Below are 21,025 nucleotides of genomic sequence, written 5' to 3'. Positions count from 1 at the left end.
AGCAGGAGATAAGTATTAGCTTCCTCCTATGAGGGTGTATTTGAGAACTACAAGAAGATAGTAAATGTGAGGTGCTTTGAACACCTGAGAGGACTATGTACTTATCTTCAACTCTAGGCAAATATACATATTCTCTGGGGAAATTTGCAGGGCTGAGAACAAACAGTAAATTTGCCATGTAACTTAGACCAGCATTAGGAAGCAGGGGAAAATATCTTATTATGGGTCCTTGCAAATAGCCTAGTCTAGTACAACCAGGTATTTGATCCATGCAATACCATTCAATTCCGTCTGAAGAAGATTAATTTGCAACCACTAATTTTTTTATTGACAACAATATCAAAACCAGAGTTTTGCTTGCATCATGCCTTTGTCTGACAAAGTTGCTTTAAAAGTTTGACTACAATATAAATCTGACCATTATTTGTGATGTAATTCATTCAGTGTGTGTACTGCATTCTCAGGCATGTGGAAGTTTGTTGGAGTATAAATAAATTACTGACTTACCTCAGGAATAGCACTTCCAATTAAAAGCCAAGCCTTTTTGCCAAGAGCAAGAAAATAATTGCACAAGAGTACAGCGTGCTCTTCTTCATCTCCAGCCAAAAGATCAAGGAATTGCTAATGAATGCAAGCAAACAAGTTGCATTAACAATATAGCCAATGTTTCTAGTTTATCTGCACTGTTCAGGAATCTTCCTCCCATAAAGTATGGCTCTGTTTGTCTGGAAGTACGTTTATGTCCCCAAAGATTTTGGCTCAATTCAAACTAGAATTAAAGAAGGTGAACTGTGATTTTACATGATGTCTGACTTTGCAAACCATTGCTCCAAACTCCATTCATTTTGAATGGTTAATTTATGAACCACGAAAGGCATATGAAAACTATGAAAAATAAATATATAGAGGAAGAAAAACATTTTCTTATTAAAAAGATACACACCATTTTTCTAGTTCGTAAATGAACCAAACAACTAGAAACAAAAACAGACAAGCAGCTTTTGAGGTTAATGAAGTGCATGCAATGTTCCCGTCTCCTACAATTCAAAGTTCTGTGGAGGTGGACTGTAAAAACAGACTGGATAAAGTCTCTCAGATGTCTGGAAAGAACCTCCGCCTGCAGTTCTGATATGGAACTTCATCATAATGACAGGATTTGGGATCTATTTATATTTAAGGCATTAGATTCTGGTTCTGGCCTAAGAGCATTTCTGGCATAAAGAACCCAGAACCTTTTAAAGAGGATTCATTGCCTCAGCAATTAGCTCTTCATTCTATCTAATCTGGACCTTGAACTGTGCATTCTAGGCACACATAGTAGCCGAAGGATAGTTCTGTAGTAAAAAAAAAATCACAATGAACTCAAAAAGGTCAACCCCACAGAATTTAAAAAATCAATTATCAATTTTTCCTCCCCAAAATTTAAATTCTTGTAAGTTTATTGATTCTGTTCTGAGACTCTACTACAACAGCTGATGAATTAATCCACAAATGATAGCTGACATTAAGAAGAACTCTGCACATGCGGTGGGGGTGCAAATATGTACAATTTTTTGGCAAAGGGTTTCTAAGGAGATATAAGAAATCACTGGGTTAAAGCTTACCAAAAGTCCAGAGGTAGTATTATTATCAATTTACGATGGGGTGGGAGGTTCCCAGGCTATGAAGGAATTGCTCACAAATTTATTGACGGCTGCACGAGTTATTATAGCTAGGAAGTGGAAAGGGCAAGCAGAATATAAAATGGAAGAATCGTATAAAGAGGTGTGGGATACAGCTATTCATGTTAAGGTAAGACAGGGAATATGCAGGATAAATGATTTTGAGGAGATATGGAGGGTGATTGTAGAATTTGTACTGTTAAAACGGAAAAGGGTCAAACCATTGCAAGGGGTGTTGAAATTTTGGGAGGTTGGATAGTTACAATGGAATGGTCTCGGTGGTGGAGTGCACATTTTCATTCTTTTCCCCCATTTTGTTCTTACCATATCACAGTATTACAATGATGTGAACAAAAATAAATCAACCTTCTTTTAACAGTCTAACAAAACATTCAACATACATATCTCCAAATACTTTTACTTATTTATCACCCTCTGTGACTTCCCTCCACCCATGTTTAGCACTATGAGCTTTGTTACGGTATCTTTTAAATTGTGTTTGAACGGTATATTATTGCTATTAACCGTAAAATCTTGTCTCTGTTTCCTTTTAACTTTGTGGATCTCAGTCCAAACATATTAGTACATCACTTTTGGAACATCGTTTTAACATATATTCATCAACACGTACCCATTCTTTCCTTAAATTTTGATTAGTTTGTAGTCTGATTGCCGCCGTCTATTTGGCCAATTCAATAAATTCGCACATTTTCATTCTTATTTATTTATGATTAGTACTTTGTAAATAAGTAAGTAAGTAAAATAAAAAAAAAAAATCTAAGCCTTTAACTTACATCTGATGTACTCCACAAGTCACAGATTCCAGCAAATGATACACTGTCAGGTAAGAAAGGAATCAAGGCAACATAGCGGGCCACCAACTCCTATACATAAACAAGCAGAGAACACTTCATCAGTCTGGTGCTGTAGCTGCCAACGCTGCCAACAAAACCCAGAGCCTAACTGACTGTATCACAGCAACCACCAAACTCTTAGACATACCGTATTTTTCGCCCTATAGGACGCACTTTTCCCCCTCCAAAAATGAAGGGGAAATATGTGTGCGTCCTATGGGGCGAATGCAGGCTTTCGCTGAAGCCTGGAGAGCGAGAGGGGTCGGTGTGCACTGACCCCTCTCGCTCTCCAGGCTTCAGGAAGCTATCCCCCCAGCCCGGCAAACTCCGGTAGCAATGGCAAGGTTGCGCGCAGCTTTGCCATCTCTCTTGGACACGTTCTGGGGGCTGGGAGAAGCTCGGGCTTCCCCCGCCCCCAGCCCCGCAAGTTCCGAGAGCAATGGCGAAGTTGCGCAACCTCGCCTTCGCTCCCGGACCCCCAGCCCCGAGGCTAAAAACGAAGCCAGGACAGCCAGCAGGATCCATCCCGCTCGCAGTCATGGCTTCTTTGCTCTTTGGGGCTCGGGGGGGGGGGAAATAATCCCCCCTTTATTCCCCCCCAAATAAGTGCGTCCTATGAGCCGGTGCGTCCTATAGGGCGAAAAATACAGTATACAGTACACACACTTATTGGATTGTGTGAGGATTCCTAGCCTGTTTTCTGACCCATCACTGAAAACATATTCCTCTATCGCATGAGAAACACTTACTGACGTTTCTTGGGGATTGTCAGCATGAACCCGTAGGAGCTCATCTGGTGGGTTCAGAGGTTTGATGTATCGAGTAATGAAGACTGTTTTCCCATTGATGTCAATTACAGTCGTCAGGCACTGGCGACCTGGAAACTTGAGCGCGCAGTCAGCTTGGTACCTCTCAGCTGCTTGGAGAAGTTGTTCATCTTCCTGGGTGTCAAACTTGGGAGGAAACAAGTTAAGTGCATGTGATTTTGCTTATGAATTCTCCCTCCCACCACCACATCCCCGCTTCATGAATAGGACAACTATGCCCTCCATTCAAGTACAAGAAGATGATAACACACTGTGATTTTGATATGTTGTCTAGATGGAGCCTTCAATGTTTTTGCGTGCAACTTTCATGTCTCTCAGAATTCCATATTATACCAGGAAGTACAGTATTACCAGTCACAATGAAAACACTGTAATATCTAATTTGTTCTGGTGTTAGGTGGTCAGCAATAAACTGGTAGAACAGCTGATAGGGAGTGGGTGCTGTAATTCTAGATAAAGAATGGGCATATTCCATACATCTTTGTACAGAAAAAGGAAGGAAATGTATATTTAACTATCATAATATAATATTTATCTGGCCAGACATCTAAAAAGGTACTGATGCTTTTCTAGATTCCCATTAAAATAAATTTACACTTTTCAAATTTTCCAAACAGCAAAAAATGAATCTATGGGATGCACAAAGCATGAATTGTCCAGAGACCTTTCTATGACTGACTTTCACTGTAACATGGTGGCCCATGGGGGGGGGGAGCACTCAGAATTTCATCACTCCCATCTTTCTTCTAGCTGGCTCTAAACTTTGCAGAAATGTTTGCACCTTTGGTTTAAAAACAGTTTCTTACAGATTATTTGGCAACAACTGTTGCTCAGAGTAAACCCATTGAAATGAATGGACCTAACTTAGTCATGTCAATTAATTTCAGTGGGTTTACTGTGAATAAAACTACCACCCATCATTTTTTAGTACAACAATTAAGCACATAGGAATTTGCCCTATATTAATTCGCACCTTATAGACAAAATACTACACTAACAAAAATTGTTAGGCCATGGACACATGAAACAATTCTAACAGATCACCACCACTGTAAAATAAGAAGTATGAACATTTTGTACCTTCTTAAGCATTTCATTCATCTACAAAGATTCAGGAAGGTAAGCAAGAAAAGAGATAAAGGTGTGAACAATGTAAAAAAAAAAATGCAACATGAAAGACTATCAAAGTTAAGCAGCTGAGAAAATACAGGCACACATCCAATTGTTTTGTATTAGTGGAAAGCTTAGAAGTAATAATAGGGGTGGGGGGAGGTTTAGGTATTCTGCATGGTCTCCATGCTATGACACATAGCATGGATTGTGCTTGCATAAACTAGAGGGAAGAGACCTTCTGGAAATTTCAGGAAACTATGAGGTTCTATCAGATAGAAGATTTAAAAAGAGAATAATCACATTAAAAGAACTGATGCAAATAAGAAGTTAACACCCACCGCCCCCTGCAAAATACATTCTATTCTCATTTTATCAACTTAAGGCACAATAAATAGCTGATCTGTGAAATTTCTTACCTGACTTGTTCACTCTGAGTTACTTACTATGTTTAATAGCACTGTCTAGCTAGCATTTTGATAGTGACTGTCTTCCAACAGACTGAAATTTTGGTTCTAGCTACTAATTTTAAAAAGGTTGGTAGTATAGCTTTTTGCTGCAACTCCAGGATCTATGGTACATCCTTTCCTTTCTAACTCTTAAGAGTCTGGATTCTGTCTTGAAGGAAACTAGCTAACATTGTTTCTGAAAGAGAACAAATGAGGTCAGTGAAATCTAAAGAGCTTCTTTTGTTGCTTACATTACTTTGTAAAGGGCCACATATATATGTAAGCATTTATGCATGCATGCTAACAAACTGCCATAGATGTCGAGAGGAGAGCTAAGCTGAGCTCATCTCCTATGCTTGGCTTGTTCAATTTCCTGCAGTCAGCTACTCTCTCTAGGACCTCTGTAAAGAGAGGAAGTAGGAATCCACCATGTCCCGCCTTACAGCACACCTGAGAGCCTTAAGGAACAGCAGCGCCAGAATTGTGACAATTGCAATTACTTATTTCAAACAATAGCACTGCCACAGTTAATTAATGCATTTGGTCAATCAAATCACCTTATTTACAGTAGTACCTTGGGTTAAGTACTTAATGCGTTCCGGAGGTCTGTTCTTAACCTGAAACTGTTCTTAACCTGAAGCACCACTTTAGCTAATGGGGCCTTCTGCTGCTGTCATGCCGCTAGAGCACGATTTCTGTTCTCATCCTGAAGCAAAGTTCTTAACCTGAAGCATTATTTCTGGGTTAGCGGAGTCTGTAACCTGAAGTGTATGTAACCTGAAGCATATGTAACCTGAGGTACCACTGTATTGCTAATCAGGTTTCCACTCAGTCTAGTTCTAAAAGTGATGTATTTCCTACTTTTTTACTGCCACTTGCCCTTACACATGCTTACAGTCTATTAAAATAAGTGTATACACACTGGCTCAGAAAATAAGTCACTCCAGCAGGAACTCACAGGTCATTTATATGACTATTGGCTCCACTATCTTTGGTCAAGCTCAGCAGTTAAGGGGTAAGTGAACTATGCTGTAGATTTTAAAAACATGCCTAGAAGTAAAACGCGAAGAGATTTACCTTTTCGCGAACTGATTCTCCAGGAATGAGCTGAGGTTCAATAGTAATAAACAGTGATAGATATGATCCTTCACTCAGATTTCGAATGGAATCATAGGTTCTTTCAAGTCCAAGATTTTTTCCCTTACTGTATCCAAGAAGAACTGGAGGAATATCTACCTTAAATGTACCATCTATCTACAAACAAAAAACAAGAACGCCATGTAACAATATGCAGTTGAGCATAAGCAGCCATGAATGGCAAAAATATTATTTTATTAATAATAAAAAGGATGACTTATTTTGATTTTTTTTGTTCACTGCTTAAGGCTCGAAAAAGGTTAATGCTCCTCTGCCTGTTCATGTTTACTTACCCTTGCTTGAAAATATACGGTTGTAAATGGAATCCGAACAGAACCGAGCCAGTGCTTCTCGACACGCGTATGAACTCCGCCGGATTCTCTTTCACGATCATCCTAAGAAAAGTCACAAAACTCTTGACAAATTCTTCCAGATATGAAGTGACTACTTCCCATGCCTCTCCTTTTTCAACACAGCTACTTTGCATTATTAGAGACGCAGGTGGCGCTTTGGGTAAAACCACAGAGCCTTGGGCTTGCCGATCGGAAGGTTGGTGGTTTGAATCCCCGCAATGGGGTGAGCTCCCGTTGCTCGGTGCCTGCTCCTGCCAACCTAGCAGTTCGAAAGCACGTCAAAGTGCAAGTAGATGAATAGGTACCACTCCGGCGGGAAGGTAAACAGTGTTTCCGTGCGCTGCTCTGGTTCGCCAGAAGCAGCTTAGTCATGCTGGCCACATGACCCGGAAGTTGTACACCGGCTCCCTTGGCCAATAAAGCGAGATGAGCGTGCAACCCCAGAGTCGTCCATGACTGGACTTTAACGGTCAGGGGTCCTTTTACCTTTACTCGCCATTATTGCATTATTCTCCCCATTAGAGTGAAGAGGATAGTTTGGCTGGGTGGGATGAATTATAAAAACTTTTGCAGGGGTTGTGCAATGTTAAAATATGAGGTGGCTCTGGGTTTTACTGAAGCTGCTTTAAGCAGTGTTCTGGCTCCTCGTTGTGTTCCCTGAAACAGAAGACTTCCACAAACTGCACTGCATCATGATGCAAAAGCGTTCTTGGGTAGAAAATATTCCTACCCTTATAGCACCAAACCACACACATACGAGAGACCAGACAAGAGCAGAGCATTTCTTTGTACTTCACACTAGCCATTTAAACGGTAACACCTCTTTGTAAGATCCTTTGCATTTATAACTAAAAGCTAAAACGTTGCAACGTTTGCAGAAGCCCAGCGTGGTTTAGACACTGAACTTAGGCGTTCAGAAGTCAGAATCACTGAGCAATCCTTCCAGGTAAGTTTGCTCTGGATAATAATCACGCCACACACAAAAGAAACCTTGTCGTTAAGGCAGCAAAGGCCTGCTCCTTTGCAAGCTGCCTGCCTTCATTTTTTAATAGCAAAATGTCTTATAGAAAACTAAAATAGGCACCTTTAGGTTTGCGCCAGAAAATATTTGAGTTTATACTGAAACCTATGTATCTGGGTCTAAGGGTGGGCGTGGGATTTGTCAAAAGCAGTGGTCCATCAGCCTGCATAACGCAAGTGTCACTTCATCATATACTGTCTGCAGTGAGAAGCGCATGCAAATTGTGTCGCACTGCCACAGTGTGACTGAACCAGATTGAGAAACTAATGCTTGGCTACCAAGACCGCCCAACATTTGTTGGCTTCTGCATGACAGACGCTGCGTTCTCTCTTTTGGCTCAGCCCTGATCTCTTGCCCCTTCTCTGCCAGAGACCAGTGCTTGACAATTCAGCCCACAAAAGCTGATACGGGCTGGCCACAAGGAGCCAGCTGATGAATCCTGGGCGGATTCCAGAGGCTTTTCATCACTGGACTCCATTCGGGCAAACATGTCAGGCTCTTTATACCTTGACCTCCTTATTATGCATACACAGTCAACATAACTCTTGAGATTTTGTTTTTTTTACCTCTAGGACATCATACAATACTTCATCAAAAATGTTAATGAAGATATCATCCTTCACTGACTGCAAGCTGGAGGTGCTGTAGTCACCATTTGGGGCTCTGCAACATTATAAAAAATGAGAAAAATGTCTGAAATAAAAACTCTGTACAATTTGCAATCATACAGATATAGTTCCAGTTTATGTGCATCTTCCCTCTCACTCCTCCCTGCTCTCCCCCCACCTCTTTCCTTCAGTTCAGTTTATTTATTTGGTATATAGACCATAAACATCAGATAGAGTGTATGAGTATCAAGGCAACCAGAACCAAGAAAGGAAAATATATATCACATTTTTCGCTCTATAGGACGCACCACATGATAGGACGCACCTAGTTTGGGGGGGAGGAAACAAGGGGGAAAAAATTCTGAATCCCAGAAGCCAGAACAGCAAGAGGGATTTGGCTTCTGGGATAGCCTCTTGCTGTTCTGGCTTCTGGGATAGCCGCCGGGATAGCTGGTCTAGCTTTGCGAGAAGCCTCCGCAGGGCACAGGGAGCCTTCATCCCTGTGCCCTGCGGAAGCTTCGCGGGGCCACCCAAAAGCCAGAATAGCTAGAGGGAGCGCTGTGCAGCGTTCCCTCTAGCTGTTCTAGCTTCGTGCGAAGCCTCCCTGTGCCCTGCAGAGGCTTCTGGGACAGCCCGCAAAGCCTCCGGAGGGCAGCGGGATGAAGGCATCCCGCTGCCCTGCGGAGGCTTTGCGCAGCTAACCCCGAAGCCTTTGGAGCGCAGCGCGAGGGCACGCTCCAGGCTTCAGCGAAAGCAACGCTCCCTCTGCGCTTTGGAGGCTTCGCATTGCTTTCGCTGAAGCCAAGGAGCCTGCATTTGCTCTATAGGACGCACACACATTTCCCCTTAATTTTTGGAGGGGAAAAAGTGCGTCCTATAGAGCGATAAATACGGTATAAACGCAAACAAAAAGTGGCTTTTCAAACAAAAGTATAACAAAATCCAACTAGTTAAAAATACAGATAATCTACTCAGAACTCATCTTCCCTTTAACAAAGGTGACCTGATTTTCATGGCTATAGAAATAATCTTTCTGAGATCTTGGTTGGAATCTGTCATTAAAATTGAGACATAAAATTAAACTCCAAGTGAATCTTCCCAAGCTGAGATGAAACAGGTTCTTATGCCCTGCCAAAAATTGCAGCCGAGAATAACCTGAACTAACGTTTACACCAAGCTGCTTTAATAAGGACAATCTGTCAGGTGCTCAGGTAGCCTGATTAACTTTTCATTAATGCTGATGGCAAAAAAGCATTTAACTTAGCCAGTGAAAAAGTATTCCTGTGTTCAGGAGTGAAATATACTTGGGAGTCGAGTGTGGATTTCATGCTCTTTATTCAGCTCACAGTAGTTAGGAATGGAAGTTCCCCCGAAATGTCTGCTTTATATACATTATTTACGCAATGGGCCCCACATGATGGGCTAATTCCGGGATTCTCCTGTAGGCCAATCAGGCTGCAGATTCACTTCCATCTGGAGTTGGATTGGGTGGCTCCTGCGGACCAATCAGACTGCTGCATTCTGGATCCTATTGTTCTAGGACCAATCAGACTGCTGCATTTTGGATCCTATTCAACTCAGTACATATCAAGGAATGTTTCATGTTGCTCAAATATCGAGCACATTGATAATCAGTGCTAGGTTGCAGACCAAGAAGGAGCAGTGGTGCGCAAACTCCATTTGCCAGACCTCTTCCTTCAGGTACATCAGCGCATCTCACTAACTTCTATGGAAAGCAGTTCATGGAATTGCTATCGGAAATGCTTATGAGATGGAGTAGAGCAAACCCCCCGCATTTCTCTTGAAACTGGGATTAGCAGAGCCTGGGGAAGGGGCAATTCTATTGACTGCCCATCTCAACTACACATCTTTTCTTTCTCTCTGACAAGCCAATGGAAGCCATCTGTTTTAATAAGAGAAAGCAAAGCAAGTGCAAACAGAGACCTCATGGTGGTGGCAGCGAGAAAGCTGGACTCTAGCACCACCATACACTGGTGACACCAATATCAGAAAAAGGCTTGAGGCCTTATCCTGCCGCCTCAACAGTGTTCCTGAATTCAGAAGTCAAAAGCTAGCTATATAGGTTATATGGAGAGAGCGGGGAGTACTTAAACATTCACGCTAGGCTATCATTTGTCATATCATGAGGCAGAGAATTAAACATTTCAGAAGATGCATTCACACCTAAATGGAAGTTCAAGCTCCTCATTCCAGTTTGGGTTGGGTCCTTCAGCAGTGGTTGTTCGGCAAACCGTTCGCTGAAAAGAAACTTCTACAAAAGGCCGGACTAAGACCTACAATGAAACAGACAAAGCACTCACGTTTTTCCAAAATGTGCAGAAGGATGCTTGCAAATTATTTAATGGCAAATATTAACTTTCCAACATGTAAGCCACGACGCACCTTTTACTCTCAAGGGGCCTTTTAAATTATTTTTATTGATTGGGAGCCGCCCAGAGTGGCTGGGGAAACTCAGCCAGATGGGCGGGGTATAAATAAATAATAATAATAATAATAATAATAATAATAATAATAATAATAATAATAATAATAATAATTACATTGCTACAGAGGTACAATGAACAATTATTGATAAATAGTTGTTTTATCAAGTTATATATTGTAATTGCCTGCATAACAAAACTAAATCGGACACAATAGTGACCATGGCTCTAGAAAAAAGTGCCAGTCAAGAAAGGCTATAATGGAAATGGGAAAGAATGTGCTTAAGAACAAACATATGGAAAACTTTCAAAAACTGGAAATAATTTGACCCACCAACCCTAAGGACCTCACCATAATTTTATTACGCTGTCTTAAAAGATAGACTTGGGATTGGTTACCAATCATCTGATTATTGCTAAAGTGTATGAATTATGCTTTCCAGAAAAGGATAAATATTCCATTACTTTCAGATTAGTATAAGAAGATATGGAACCAAACTGAATTACCTTGAGGAGTTGTAAGGAAACAGGAGACAACAAACCCCATTTTTCTATGGTTTTTTAAAAAAATTAGCTGCAAACTCATGAAATATATTTCTAAAATAAATGTTTTGGGGGTTTTTCTATACTGATAGTCAGATCTGAAAGAGCAGTTTCCAAACTTGCGTCTGGCTGGTGCTTGGTGTTACCTGATTAAAGGCCCAGTCGACGCTGTGGGTTGGGCTCTGTGGGGGGGCAGAAGCAGCAAACATCTCATTGAAGGACCATGATGATTTAGATGGCTGCTGAAGCTTGCTAGAGAGGAAGAAATTTTTTAAATCACAGTGACTTTCCAAGAAGACCATGAAAAAATACAGGTACACTGAAAACTGAATAAAATATAATTCTGCAAAAAAATTATATATATATATAAAATTCACTACCTTTGTAGTGAATTCACTACATTTGCAGGGCAGATGTTTTTCTGCTGCAATGTTTTTCCCTGGGATTTTTTAAAAACATTACTTACAGATGTAATATAATTCCAATCAAAATGAGGCTGCCTGAAGTTGTAATACAGTTTTATATAAATATAATACGGTAAATGTATTGTTAGGCTTGCTAACAATAATATGTAAGTATTAAAATTAGCATGTTATATAGCTTTTGATGTCTTCACTTTTTCTTACTATTCAAACAATATAAGGAAATGTATGCTATTGAATTATGCTCTTCCTATAATAACATTGCCAAGGTAAGCAATACAGGAGTTGTCAAGAGTGTTTCAGAAGCATGAGTAGACCCTTTAACCAAAATGGGCAGATCACAAATCTCACCTTATGGTGCAACCACACTAAAATCAGGATGGAAGCCACAGAAACCAAAGGATGAGCATTCCCCACCAGCTCTAAGAGACAGGTACTCCATCTGCCGCTCCTTAAGAGGAAAAGACCCTGGTTGCCAATGGTCTGGATCTGCCAGTTCTGGACAAAGGATGTCAGTGTGGATAGAAGTCGAAAGCCAAAGCGTGGACTGTGAAAAGGCCATTAGACATGGAGACTCAACAATGTACTGAGAGCTCCACAGTGTGTGCCAAGGGGACCCTGAGTAAAAGGAACATCTGTCCTAATCATTATCTTATCTGGATCCATCATGCCAGTTATTCCAGGCTAAGTGATCATGCTCTGCTTTTATTTAATTTTATTTAGTTACACTGTTTATATAAAAGGTAAAGGTAAAGGGACCCCTGACCATTAGGTCCAGTCTTGGCCGGCTCTGGGGGTTGCGGCGCTCATCTCACTTTATTGGCTGAGGGAGCTGGTGTACAGCTTCCGGGTCATGTGGCCAGCATGACTAAACCGCTTCTGGTGAACCAGAGCAGCGCACGGAAATGCCGTTGACCTTCCCGCCGGAGCGGTACCTATTTATCTACTTGCACTTTGACGTGCTTTTGAACTGCTAGGTTGGCAGGAGCAGGGACCGAGCAATGGGAGCTAGTTTGTTGCAAATGCACCTCTCATAAATGAGACTTTGCAGCACTAAAGACTAAGGTTCTTGATCTTATTTGAAGGAATAGCCATAATCCAGATCAAGGCTCTTCCATGCCCATCTCCATTTTTCAGAGTGGGTAAGTGAGCACAGAGCATATGGAAACGGGGGACTGAGAAAGGTGTAGCACACTCAACTCTCTGCCAGGAAAAGAACCTGCGATTCATGCACCCAAAATATACACTCTGTGAAAGGAACTAATTTTAGAAAACATGGAATTTAAGGTGTATTCAGTCCAAAATAGGCTGGATGCTATGCTCCAATATGATACTGATGCATCCACAATATCTTTTCGAGATGAGTTGACCAGAAGGGTACACATGTGTCAGGGGCTCAGGAACAGAGGCACAGGGGAGAGAGGAAATGGAGAGCGAAGGGGAAGAATCTGAGGGCAGCGTAGGGGAATATGGCAGTGACCCGAGAGATTCCATGAGCTTCTCCAGCGAATCAGAAGATTCCCAGAAGGAGGCGCCGATGGTCAGGGCAAGGGGGGTCCCAGGGGGGACACACCAGAAACAAGGGGCCAGCGGGGACTCCCAAAGCAGCAGCTGGAAATCAGGACCAGCTTCCCCACCAGAGCGTAGTGGGGGGGGGGGAAGAGTCTCATGTGTCAGGGCCAGCGTCTCCTCCAGCAGGGAGAGGAGAGGAGTCAGGGCTGACCACGCCTCTATCGGAGAGTGGGGGAACGGAGGGGAGGTCAGGTCCAGCTAGCCTCCCCGAAGGGGGAAGCAGTGACGGGAGCAGTGTAACGGTCAGGAGGAAGGTTGCCGGCTGGGCGCGCGCGCCAAGTTCGAATGTACAGGCGCGTGGGACAGCAGAAAGCCCGGATTGGGAACCAGGTCCTAAAGCCCGCCGGAGGCAGGGAGAAGACTCAGGGGACTCAGCATCAGAAGAGTCTAGGAAGGGCGAGACCCCAGCTGACAGGCGGACCCAGAGGAGGAAAGAGCAAAGGAAGAGGTGGAGCAAGGCTAGAGTCTTAAACTGGTGTCTGGGGGAGGAGATTCAGACGGAGCTTCAGCAGTCTAGAGTTTCAGACGTAGAGCTGCGCGCTACGGCTGTGTAATTGAAACTGAACTTCAATAAAGACTTTTGTATATAAGAACGTACTGGCGTTGGTCCTTTGTGAGCTGGGACCTCGGGCAGCTCTGACAACATGATTTCAGGTGTGACTGCACCATTGGTTTGTATAGTGGTGTTATGTCATCAGTTTTCTTTTCAATCCTTGTCCTACTGACCACCCTAGTGTGTCATTTGCCTTTTTCAGAGCTGCTGCACACTGACTCTTCCTAGCAGGCAGGGGCTGCAGTCTCCTAGTGCCCCTTGGTGCTTTGGCTAGTGGCAGATGCCAATGTGTGCCTTCCCTTTGCTTCTGCAGTCCTAGGGCTACTGCATTTTTGGATGAAGGAGAGCCAGTTTGAGCAAATAGCCAGAAACAAAATGACTTGGATTTATTTATTTTTTTGGAGGGGGTCAGAATTGTTTGGACCCTACCAAGAAGCTCAGAGTACAAGAAACTGTTCCATTTTTATCTTCACATGTTATGAGGTTGGTGTGGGTTAGAGTTTAGAGATAGAAGCCCCAAGGGATTTGTACTTTATTTACATTAAAATAGAGATGGATATTTTTTTTTTACCTTTTCGATAAAAACATCAAAACAGTATACAAAAGATAGTGCTGAAAACACTTAAAATAAACAAATAAATCAGTGCAAAAAAAAACCAGCAGCAAAATCAATCGACTAAGTGATCTACTCAAAGGATCCTCAGAAAATGAAGACCTTGATCAGCCTTCTAAAGACAGCAAAGAAAAAACCCATACATGTTTCTCAGGAAAGACAATTTGTGTGTGAAGAAAAATGGAAAGAAAGTTCCATACCTCCCAACAGGCTTTCTAATGGGAATCTCATAAGCTCTAATGATGTTCACCAAGAGTTTTATGTCACCGTCGGAGAGATTTTGCACAGTTACTTTTTTCCTCTCTTTTCGTCTTGGTTTTAAGGGTCTTTTTGTCTCCGCCAATTTAAACAGGCTGAGTCCCAAAATGCTAATTATAAAAAGCAGAGTTAAATAGATTTGCACATGTAACTTTTTCTGTTATTATAATAAATGATAAAATACTTTGTATTAAAAAGGTAATTATCAATGTTTTTTGACATAAAAAGTAAAGGAAAAACAGACAGGAAATATATATGGGAAGGTATAAATAAGAGCTTACACCGTATGATACATATGGCATATAAGCAATGATAGTACTCTACAAAACATGCCTGTTTGGATGCATGTATCATAGCAAAAGCAACCACCAACAGAGAAGCAGAAATTAACAGATGCATAATGACATACCCTGGGCCATCAGAACTTAACAGAAGGCAAAGCAGGACAAAAAGAAAAACCAAGAATAAAACACAGTTATGTGGATTTGTATGTTACAAACTCTAGAGAATCCCAAGCAAAAACAAATGCATGCATACAACAGACGAGTTATCTGAAAACTTCCCAGAAATAACAAATAAGAATCACAGTCAAATTCCCATGTTGATGAAAGTGTGTGTGTGAAATCTCAGCTGCTCTCCTTACAAGCCACTTGGGGGAAGGGGGCAGGGGAATGTGTGCCTAATGTTGCCTTTTTCTGTAGCATGAAATACAGCCTGACAGGTGTTTTCTGTCACATCTGCATGTATGGAATGATAATTACCTAAGCATGCATGGATGACCAGTTGAACGTATAAATAAAACTATGCAAGTCTTAGTAAGCTCCTCACTAGCTCAAGGCAGTGGCATAATGCTCTAAAACACTGTATTTCAGCCAAAGTCTGGCTCAGGTCATTCCTGAAACACTGCAAAACACATGAAACTCCCCACTCCCTTTTCTTGCCCTGAGATTCTTAAGCACAACTCAAGCCTAGGCCAAAGTCACAGAGCACTGGCTGCATGCTAGTGGTGGCTGAAAAAAAGTGGCTGGCACAATTATTGTAGCTTTGTAAGCAGGTGACATTCCAGCCCCGCAAAGGAAAGCTCACAGGTTCCTGCAAGCAGGAGGGCATTCTCACAGTTCAAGGCCACATCTGAGCCAGGGGGCAGGGAGGGGTGTGGGATGAGGGCAGTCCTGAGGGCCAGGCAGAGAAGCCTTCAGGGCTGAATTTGGCCCCTATGTTATTTCAAAAGCATACACATTTGTGTAAAAGTCAGATATCATTTGCTTGCAGAGATGTTTGTGACACCTTGCAGAAATCTTCCACTTTAAAACGACAAAAAGGAATTGCAGGTGAAAAGAGAGCTTGGGAAAAATACAAATCAAGAACTTAATAAAACAGAAATGTGTTTGACTTGAACATTATTATGGTTCTGATCTAACTTTCCATTTTCTTCCTTACCCAAGAGTAGGGATCTCATCTTCATTGACCAGATCGGAAAGGAGAAAATGATGCCTTGCAATCAGAAATCGGTTAATGACTGATTCCCTAACCTGAAAAGAAAAGAAAACTTACTTTGAATCTGAAATCACTTAAAAGACATTGGAGTAGAATTCTAGGGATCTTCATTTACTTCTCAACAAGGCAGGTCAAAGATTACAGCCTGTACTTACATAACCAATTATTTCACAAACTCAAAGCATATGCTAAGAGCTCCTTCTTAGTGGGCTGTGTAGTGTCACCTATTTCACTTTGTAAACACACTTTTATGCATTTTATTCACTACTTTTCCTCAGCAATCGTTAGGCTAAGTTGAAACCAAGGATGCAATCCAATCCAAATCAAATAACTTTATTGTACTAGCCATTGGCCATGACAAAGGATGGATTCCTATGCACAAGAAGCGAGCGTAAGGCAGGCTGGTGTAATTTAAGATGGTGAAGGGACGCGGGTGGCGATGTGGTCTAAACCACAGAGCCTAGGGCTTGCTGATAGGAAGGTTGGCAGTTCAAATCCCCACGACGGGGTGAGCTCCTACCAACCTAGATGTTCAAAAGCACGTCAAAGGGCAAGTAGATAAATAGGTACCGCTCCGGCGGGAAGGTAAATGGAGTTACCGTGCACTGTTCTGGTTTTCCCAGAAGCGGCTTAGTCATGCTGGCCACATGACCCGGAAAAACTGTTCGCGTACAAACGTCGGCTCCCTCGGCCAGTAAAGAGAGATGAGCGCCACAACCCCAGAGTCGTCCGCGACTGGACTTAACTGTCAGGGGTCCTTTATCTTTAACGTTACACTAGAGGCAAGCTCTGCTCAGTACTGAGCCTGCTCTGCCTAAGCAATGAAAGATGGGGAAATTGGTCTTCAAAATAGTATCTTATGCTAGGTTGCCAGGTCGTATGACCAAGCTGAAGAGGCTTAGGATCCAGCCTAGGTGTCATCTCGTTGGTCCCACCACCACCACATCCCCGGAATGCCCCCTTTGGGGGACTTATACTGGCCATAGCTCAGCCAGGATGAGCAAGTTACACTGAGGTAGAAGACCGGGCTGAGGACTAAACGCCAGCTAAGCTGGGCTGAGCTGGAGATACAATGCGTCCTAAACCACTCAACCTGGCAGATCTTCCCATAAGATTGCTCCCCACCCAACCTAAGGACTGTTTGAAAACACCCAATTAGGGAGTTTATTTATCTATATAAATACTCTTAGGCTGCCTAACAACCCACAGGACACGCAGGACAGTAAACAATCGTTTTTAAAAACAGAGTACTGTGGTACCTCGGGTTAAGTACTTAATTTGTTCTGGAGGTCCGTTCTTAACCTGAAACTGTTCTTAACCCGAAGCACCACTTTAGCGAATGGGGCCTCCCACTGCGCCACTGGATCACGATTTCTGTTCTCATCCTGAAGCAAAGTTCTTAACCTGAAGCACTATTTCTGGATTAGCAGAGTCTGTAACCTGAAGCGTATGTAACCTGAAGCGTATGTAACCCGAGGTACCACTGTAAAGCATCCATGATAGATGGATGTGCCTACAAACTGTATGTGCCTACAAACAAGATAACTGAACAGGAGCAGCCTAACAGCCCCCCCCCCCCCAAGCATAATCAGCAACAGCCAGATAAGATTAGCCATTCAGGTGGAAGAAATTAACCTGCTTTGAAGGCCTTGGCTATCACTTCTGCTCCTGACTACAGCCCCCAGTAAACATTTTCATGGGGAAAAACACCCCAAAGAACTAAAAACACATACCATTGGGAGATTACAGTGGTACCTCGGGTTATTTACGCTTCAGGTTACAGACTCCGCTAACCCAGAAATAGTACCTCGGATTAAGAACTTTGCTTCAGGATGAGAACAGAAATCGTGCAGCGGTGGCGCAGCAGCAGCAGGAGGCCCCATTAGCTAAAGTGGTGCTTCAGGTTAAGAACAGTTTCAGGTTAAGTGCAGACCTCCGGAACGAATTAAGTACTTAACCCAAGGTACCATTGTATTGTATTTGAAGGAACAAGACCACAAAGCAGAAACTAATAACTGTGAAACTAATAACTGTCTCTGTATTCAGCATTTGATTTATACAGCTCATTGGACGTGCAGGTGTTCTCTCTTAATTCATCCTTTTGGATTGGCAGCTTTGCAATGTTTCACAATGTCAGGATACCCAAAAGGAACTTGCTGAACCAAACTGGAGATGTCACAGCTGAGGGAGCGTATGCAAGTGCCTTCAAGGTATTCACATGTCTCCTGATTAACATCTAATTTGGCCCTTTGCATCGAAGGAACCCGAGTGCAGAAGCCACAGAGGGTGGCCGCTGAAGACTTCAATACGCACACTCCAGCACAGTTCTTGCCAAAATAAACAATTGTGCATAATAAAAAGAAAGACTCTATTTGGCCTCCTACCTTTTGGAGGTACTTTGCAACTAATGCTCTGTGCGCATCCAGATGGTCTTTAGTATCAACGACATCCCTCTCACGCAATCTTTTCTCGTACTCCTAAAACGAAAATGCCAACAACCACGAGCTCTTTAAATCTTCTACATCACTTCTGGTGCTGTCAGGCTTCAAAGGGATTTAAAAGGGACCCTGAGGTATAAACAGAAAATCCCACTTTTTTGGGAGGGGCAGGGAGCCCTAAACACCCTCCAAGAAATGCATGCAAACTAATGAAATGGGGGGTCAAGTGATAAAGATGAGTAAGAAACTAGAATTTTAGCGATCCAAGTAAATAGTCAGATTTTTTTTTTTAAAAAAATGTAGTCCTGGACTTTTCTGCTCCAAATGTATTTATACTACCACCACCCTGCAAACCAGTGGCTCCCAACGTGGGTGGTCCTGCCCCCAGTGGAATTAATCTAATTTAATGTAATCATTTTGACTGGATTTTGAAAATGTGCAATTGATAAATGTGCAATTAATTGTTAACTGTTTTGAATTTTACTGTGCTGTTATCTTCCTTACTGGGTTGTGCAAACTGCTATACTAAATGCTGCTTTTTATAGGACAGGGTAAGGGGACATTGGGAATGAGTTTATGGAACCAGTGGGGAAGTGGTCTTAACAAAGTTTGGGAAGAACTGCTCTGAACACTCTAAAATGAGGTTCACTGGGTTTTTTACACACTGCAGTAGTGAATCTATTTAACAGAAGGATACTTCATCCAAAAGTTGATGAACTTAATCCCAACCATTTTAGGTGACGTCTGACCTGGAAGATTCTTTCGCTGATTTCTCTTTCCAACAATGGGACGCACTTATAACTTCGAAACTCAACCACTTCGCTATTTCTGAGCTGGAGAAGCCGGAATCTTTTAGATCTGTCAAACTCCTCATCAGAAACAAAATTAAATTCTTGCTGCAGCTGCTCCAGCCTGAAGAAATCAGGAACGGAAGCATCGCCGCTTGTAGCAACCTAAACAATAAATGTTAAGTTTATGGAAAGGTGTTGCAAATTTAGGTGGCTTCTAACCCACCCCCTGCACTGGGAATCAGCACACGGTTCCTCCTGGATGCGGCCCAGCTTCTACCTCCTTGCCAACCCAGATGGAAGAGAGATATTGAGGACATAGGGGAGCAACATTCTGGCCCACCCCCTCTGCAAAAATTAGTTGCAGACCAAGAACCCAACCTGGCAATCTGTGACTATTCAACCATATGTGGAAATACGGCATAGCTCTCTCAGCACTGGGCAGGAAATTCTCTATGAAACTCCGGAGGCAGAGAGAGCTGGGATTGCAAATCCAAGGTTTCAGCACCATGTTTCACGGAGCCATTCATACCTTTATGAGTTGCATCAGAGCAGCATTGCTTGGGTCGTTTGGATCGAGCTTTGCCTCTGCTACCCACTTGGCAAGTTTCTTCATGTCAGTCAACCCCGATGTGCCGATTGATGCAATGGCATCAATATTCTTTAAAGCACTGAAATGACAACATTTAGTACAGTGGTGCCTCGCAAGACGAAATTAATTCGTTCTGCAAGTTTTTTCTTCTTGCGAGTTTTTCGTCTTGCGAAGCACGGTTTCCCATAGGAATGCATTGAAAATCCGTCCGGACCTGTTTTAAAGCAAGGGAAGGGGCAGCGGGGAGAACTGCTTCTCCCCGTTGCCGCCCCTTGGTTCAAAAGGGGTCTGGGGAGAGAGGGGAAGGCGCGCCCGCCTTCCCCTCTGTCCCCTCTTTTGAAGCAAGGGGCGGAGGGGAGTGTTGCCGCCCCTTGGTTCAAAAGGGGTCCGGGGACAGAGGGGAAGACGCGCTGCGCTTCCCCGCTATCCCCGGAGCTTGCGGGGCAAGCTTCATTTTGCAAAGCAAGCCCATAGGGAAATGCGTCTTGCGAAGCGGCTAAGAAAACGAAAAACTCCTTCGTCTAGCGAGTTTTTCGTCTTCCGAGGCGTTCGTCTTGCGGGGTACCACTGTAATATTTTTTAAAATAAACAAACACAAAGTTAAAAGAAATCTGCCTATTCTTTCTGGGACCAGATAAGTGACACTTGTCCTACAATCCATGGTTCTAATAGGTATGGGTTTCTGTACTTTGGAAACTTAGTTCATTTGCCTTCTTATTTGTACACCAAAGGGTACATTTTGAAACTCACTTCTCAGTATTCCTAACTGCTTAACTTAAACAATAACAGCAACTAAAATGTCTTAGAACTACAAGAAGTTTTTCTGTATTGATTTGTCTCCTAAGGAGTCCCTGTGAACTGGGGCATGAATAAAGGGCAAGTTTTAAGTTTACAGAGAGACGAGGCAACTGCAGACTACTACACAAGTTCTCCACTACACAAGTTCAACCTACAACTCTTGGGGGGCAGTGAAAAAAGAGGCAGCATACGCCCCCTACACCCTAATTGGGTTAATTATTATTATTATTAATTATATTTACATAACACCCTTCATCTGAGGTAAAGAAAAATAATACGGTTTTGTGTAGTTCTCCACAAAACGCAAAAAGGTACCAAACTTTTTGTAATTTCAGCAAAACTCTTATATTATTAACATAAGGGAGACAAATGGACAGACCTTGAGCTTTGCAGAACACCAGCAAACTATATCTAGGCTTGGTCTTAAGGGACACGATACCGGAAATCTGCTGAAATTTACACCTGAGTCTGGTCAGTGCTTAGATGG

General features: G+C 42.5%; 1 protein-coding gene across 2 annotated transcripts in view; it reads right to left on the bottom strand.

Moving 5' to 3' along the window:
- Nucleotides 1–21,025, bottom strand: part of CC2D2A (coiled-coil and C2 domain containing 2A) — a 54,776-nt gene that overhangs the window by 6,868 nt on the left and 26,883 nt on the right. Inside the window, exons 17-30 of one of the 2 annotated variants that reach the window (XM_081207580.1) lie at nt 19,681–19,819; nt 19,110–19,313; nt 18,307–18,399; nt 15,866–15,957; nt 14,368–14,535; nt 11,154–11,259; nt 10,205–10,314; nt 7,979–8,075; nt 6,332–6,433; nt 5,979–6,155; nt 4,423–4,443; nt 3,265–3,468; nt 2,456–2,545; nt 508–621 (exon numbers count right to left, since the gene is read on the bottom strand). In XM_081207580.1, coding sequence (XP_081063706.1) covers nt 508–621; nt 2,456–2,545; nt 3,265–3,468; nt 4,423–4,443; nt 5,979–6,155; nt 6,332–6,433; nt 7,979–8,075; nt 10,205–10,314; nt 11,154–11,259; nt 14,368–14,535; nt 15,866–15,957; nt 18,307–18,399; nt 19,110–19,313; nt 19,681–19,819 — 1,717 coding nt within the window. The remainder of the gene's footprint in view (nt 1–507; nt 622–2,455; nt 2,546–3,264; nt 3,469–4,422; nt 4,444–5,978; nt 6,156–6,331; nt 6,434–7,978; nt 8,076–10,204; nt 10,315–11,153; nt 11,260–14,367; nt 14,536–15,865; nt 15,958–18,306; nt 18,400–19,109; nt 19,314–19,680; nt 19,820–21,025) is intronic. The other variant, XM_081207581.1, reaches the window with a different exon arrangement.

Source organism: Podarcis bocagei (genome assembly GCF_964188305.1).
Source record: "Podarcis bocagei genome assembly, chromosome: 9".
Taxonomy (NCBI): domain Eukaryota; kingdom Metazoa; phylum Chordata; class Lepidosauria; order Squamata; family Lacertidae; genus Podarcis; species Podarcis bocagei.
Note: the sequence above shows the minus strand (reverse complement) of the source record. Positions and strands in the feature narration are given on the sequence as shown.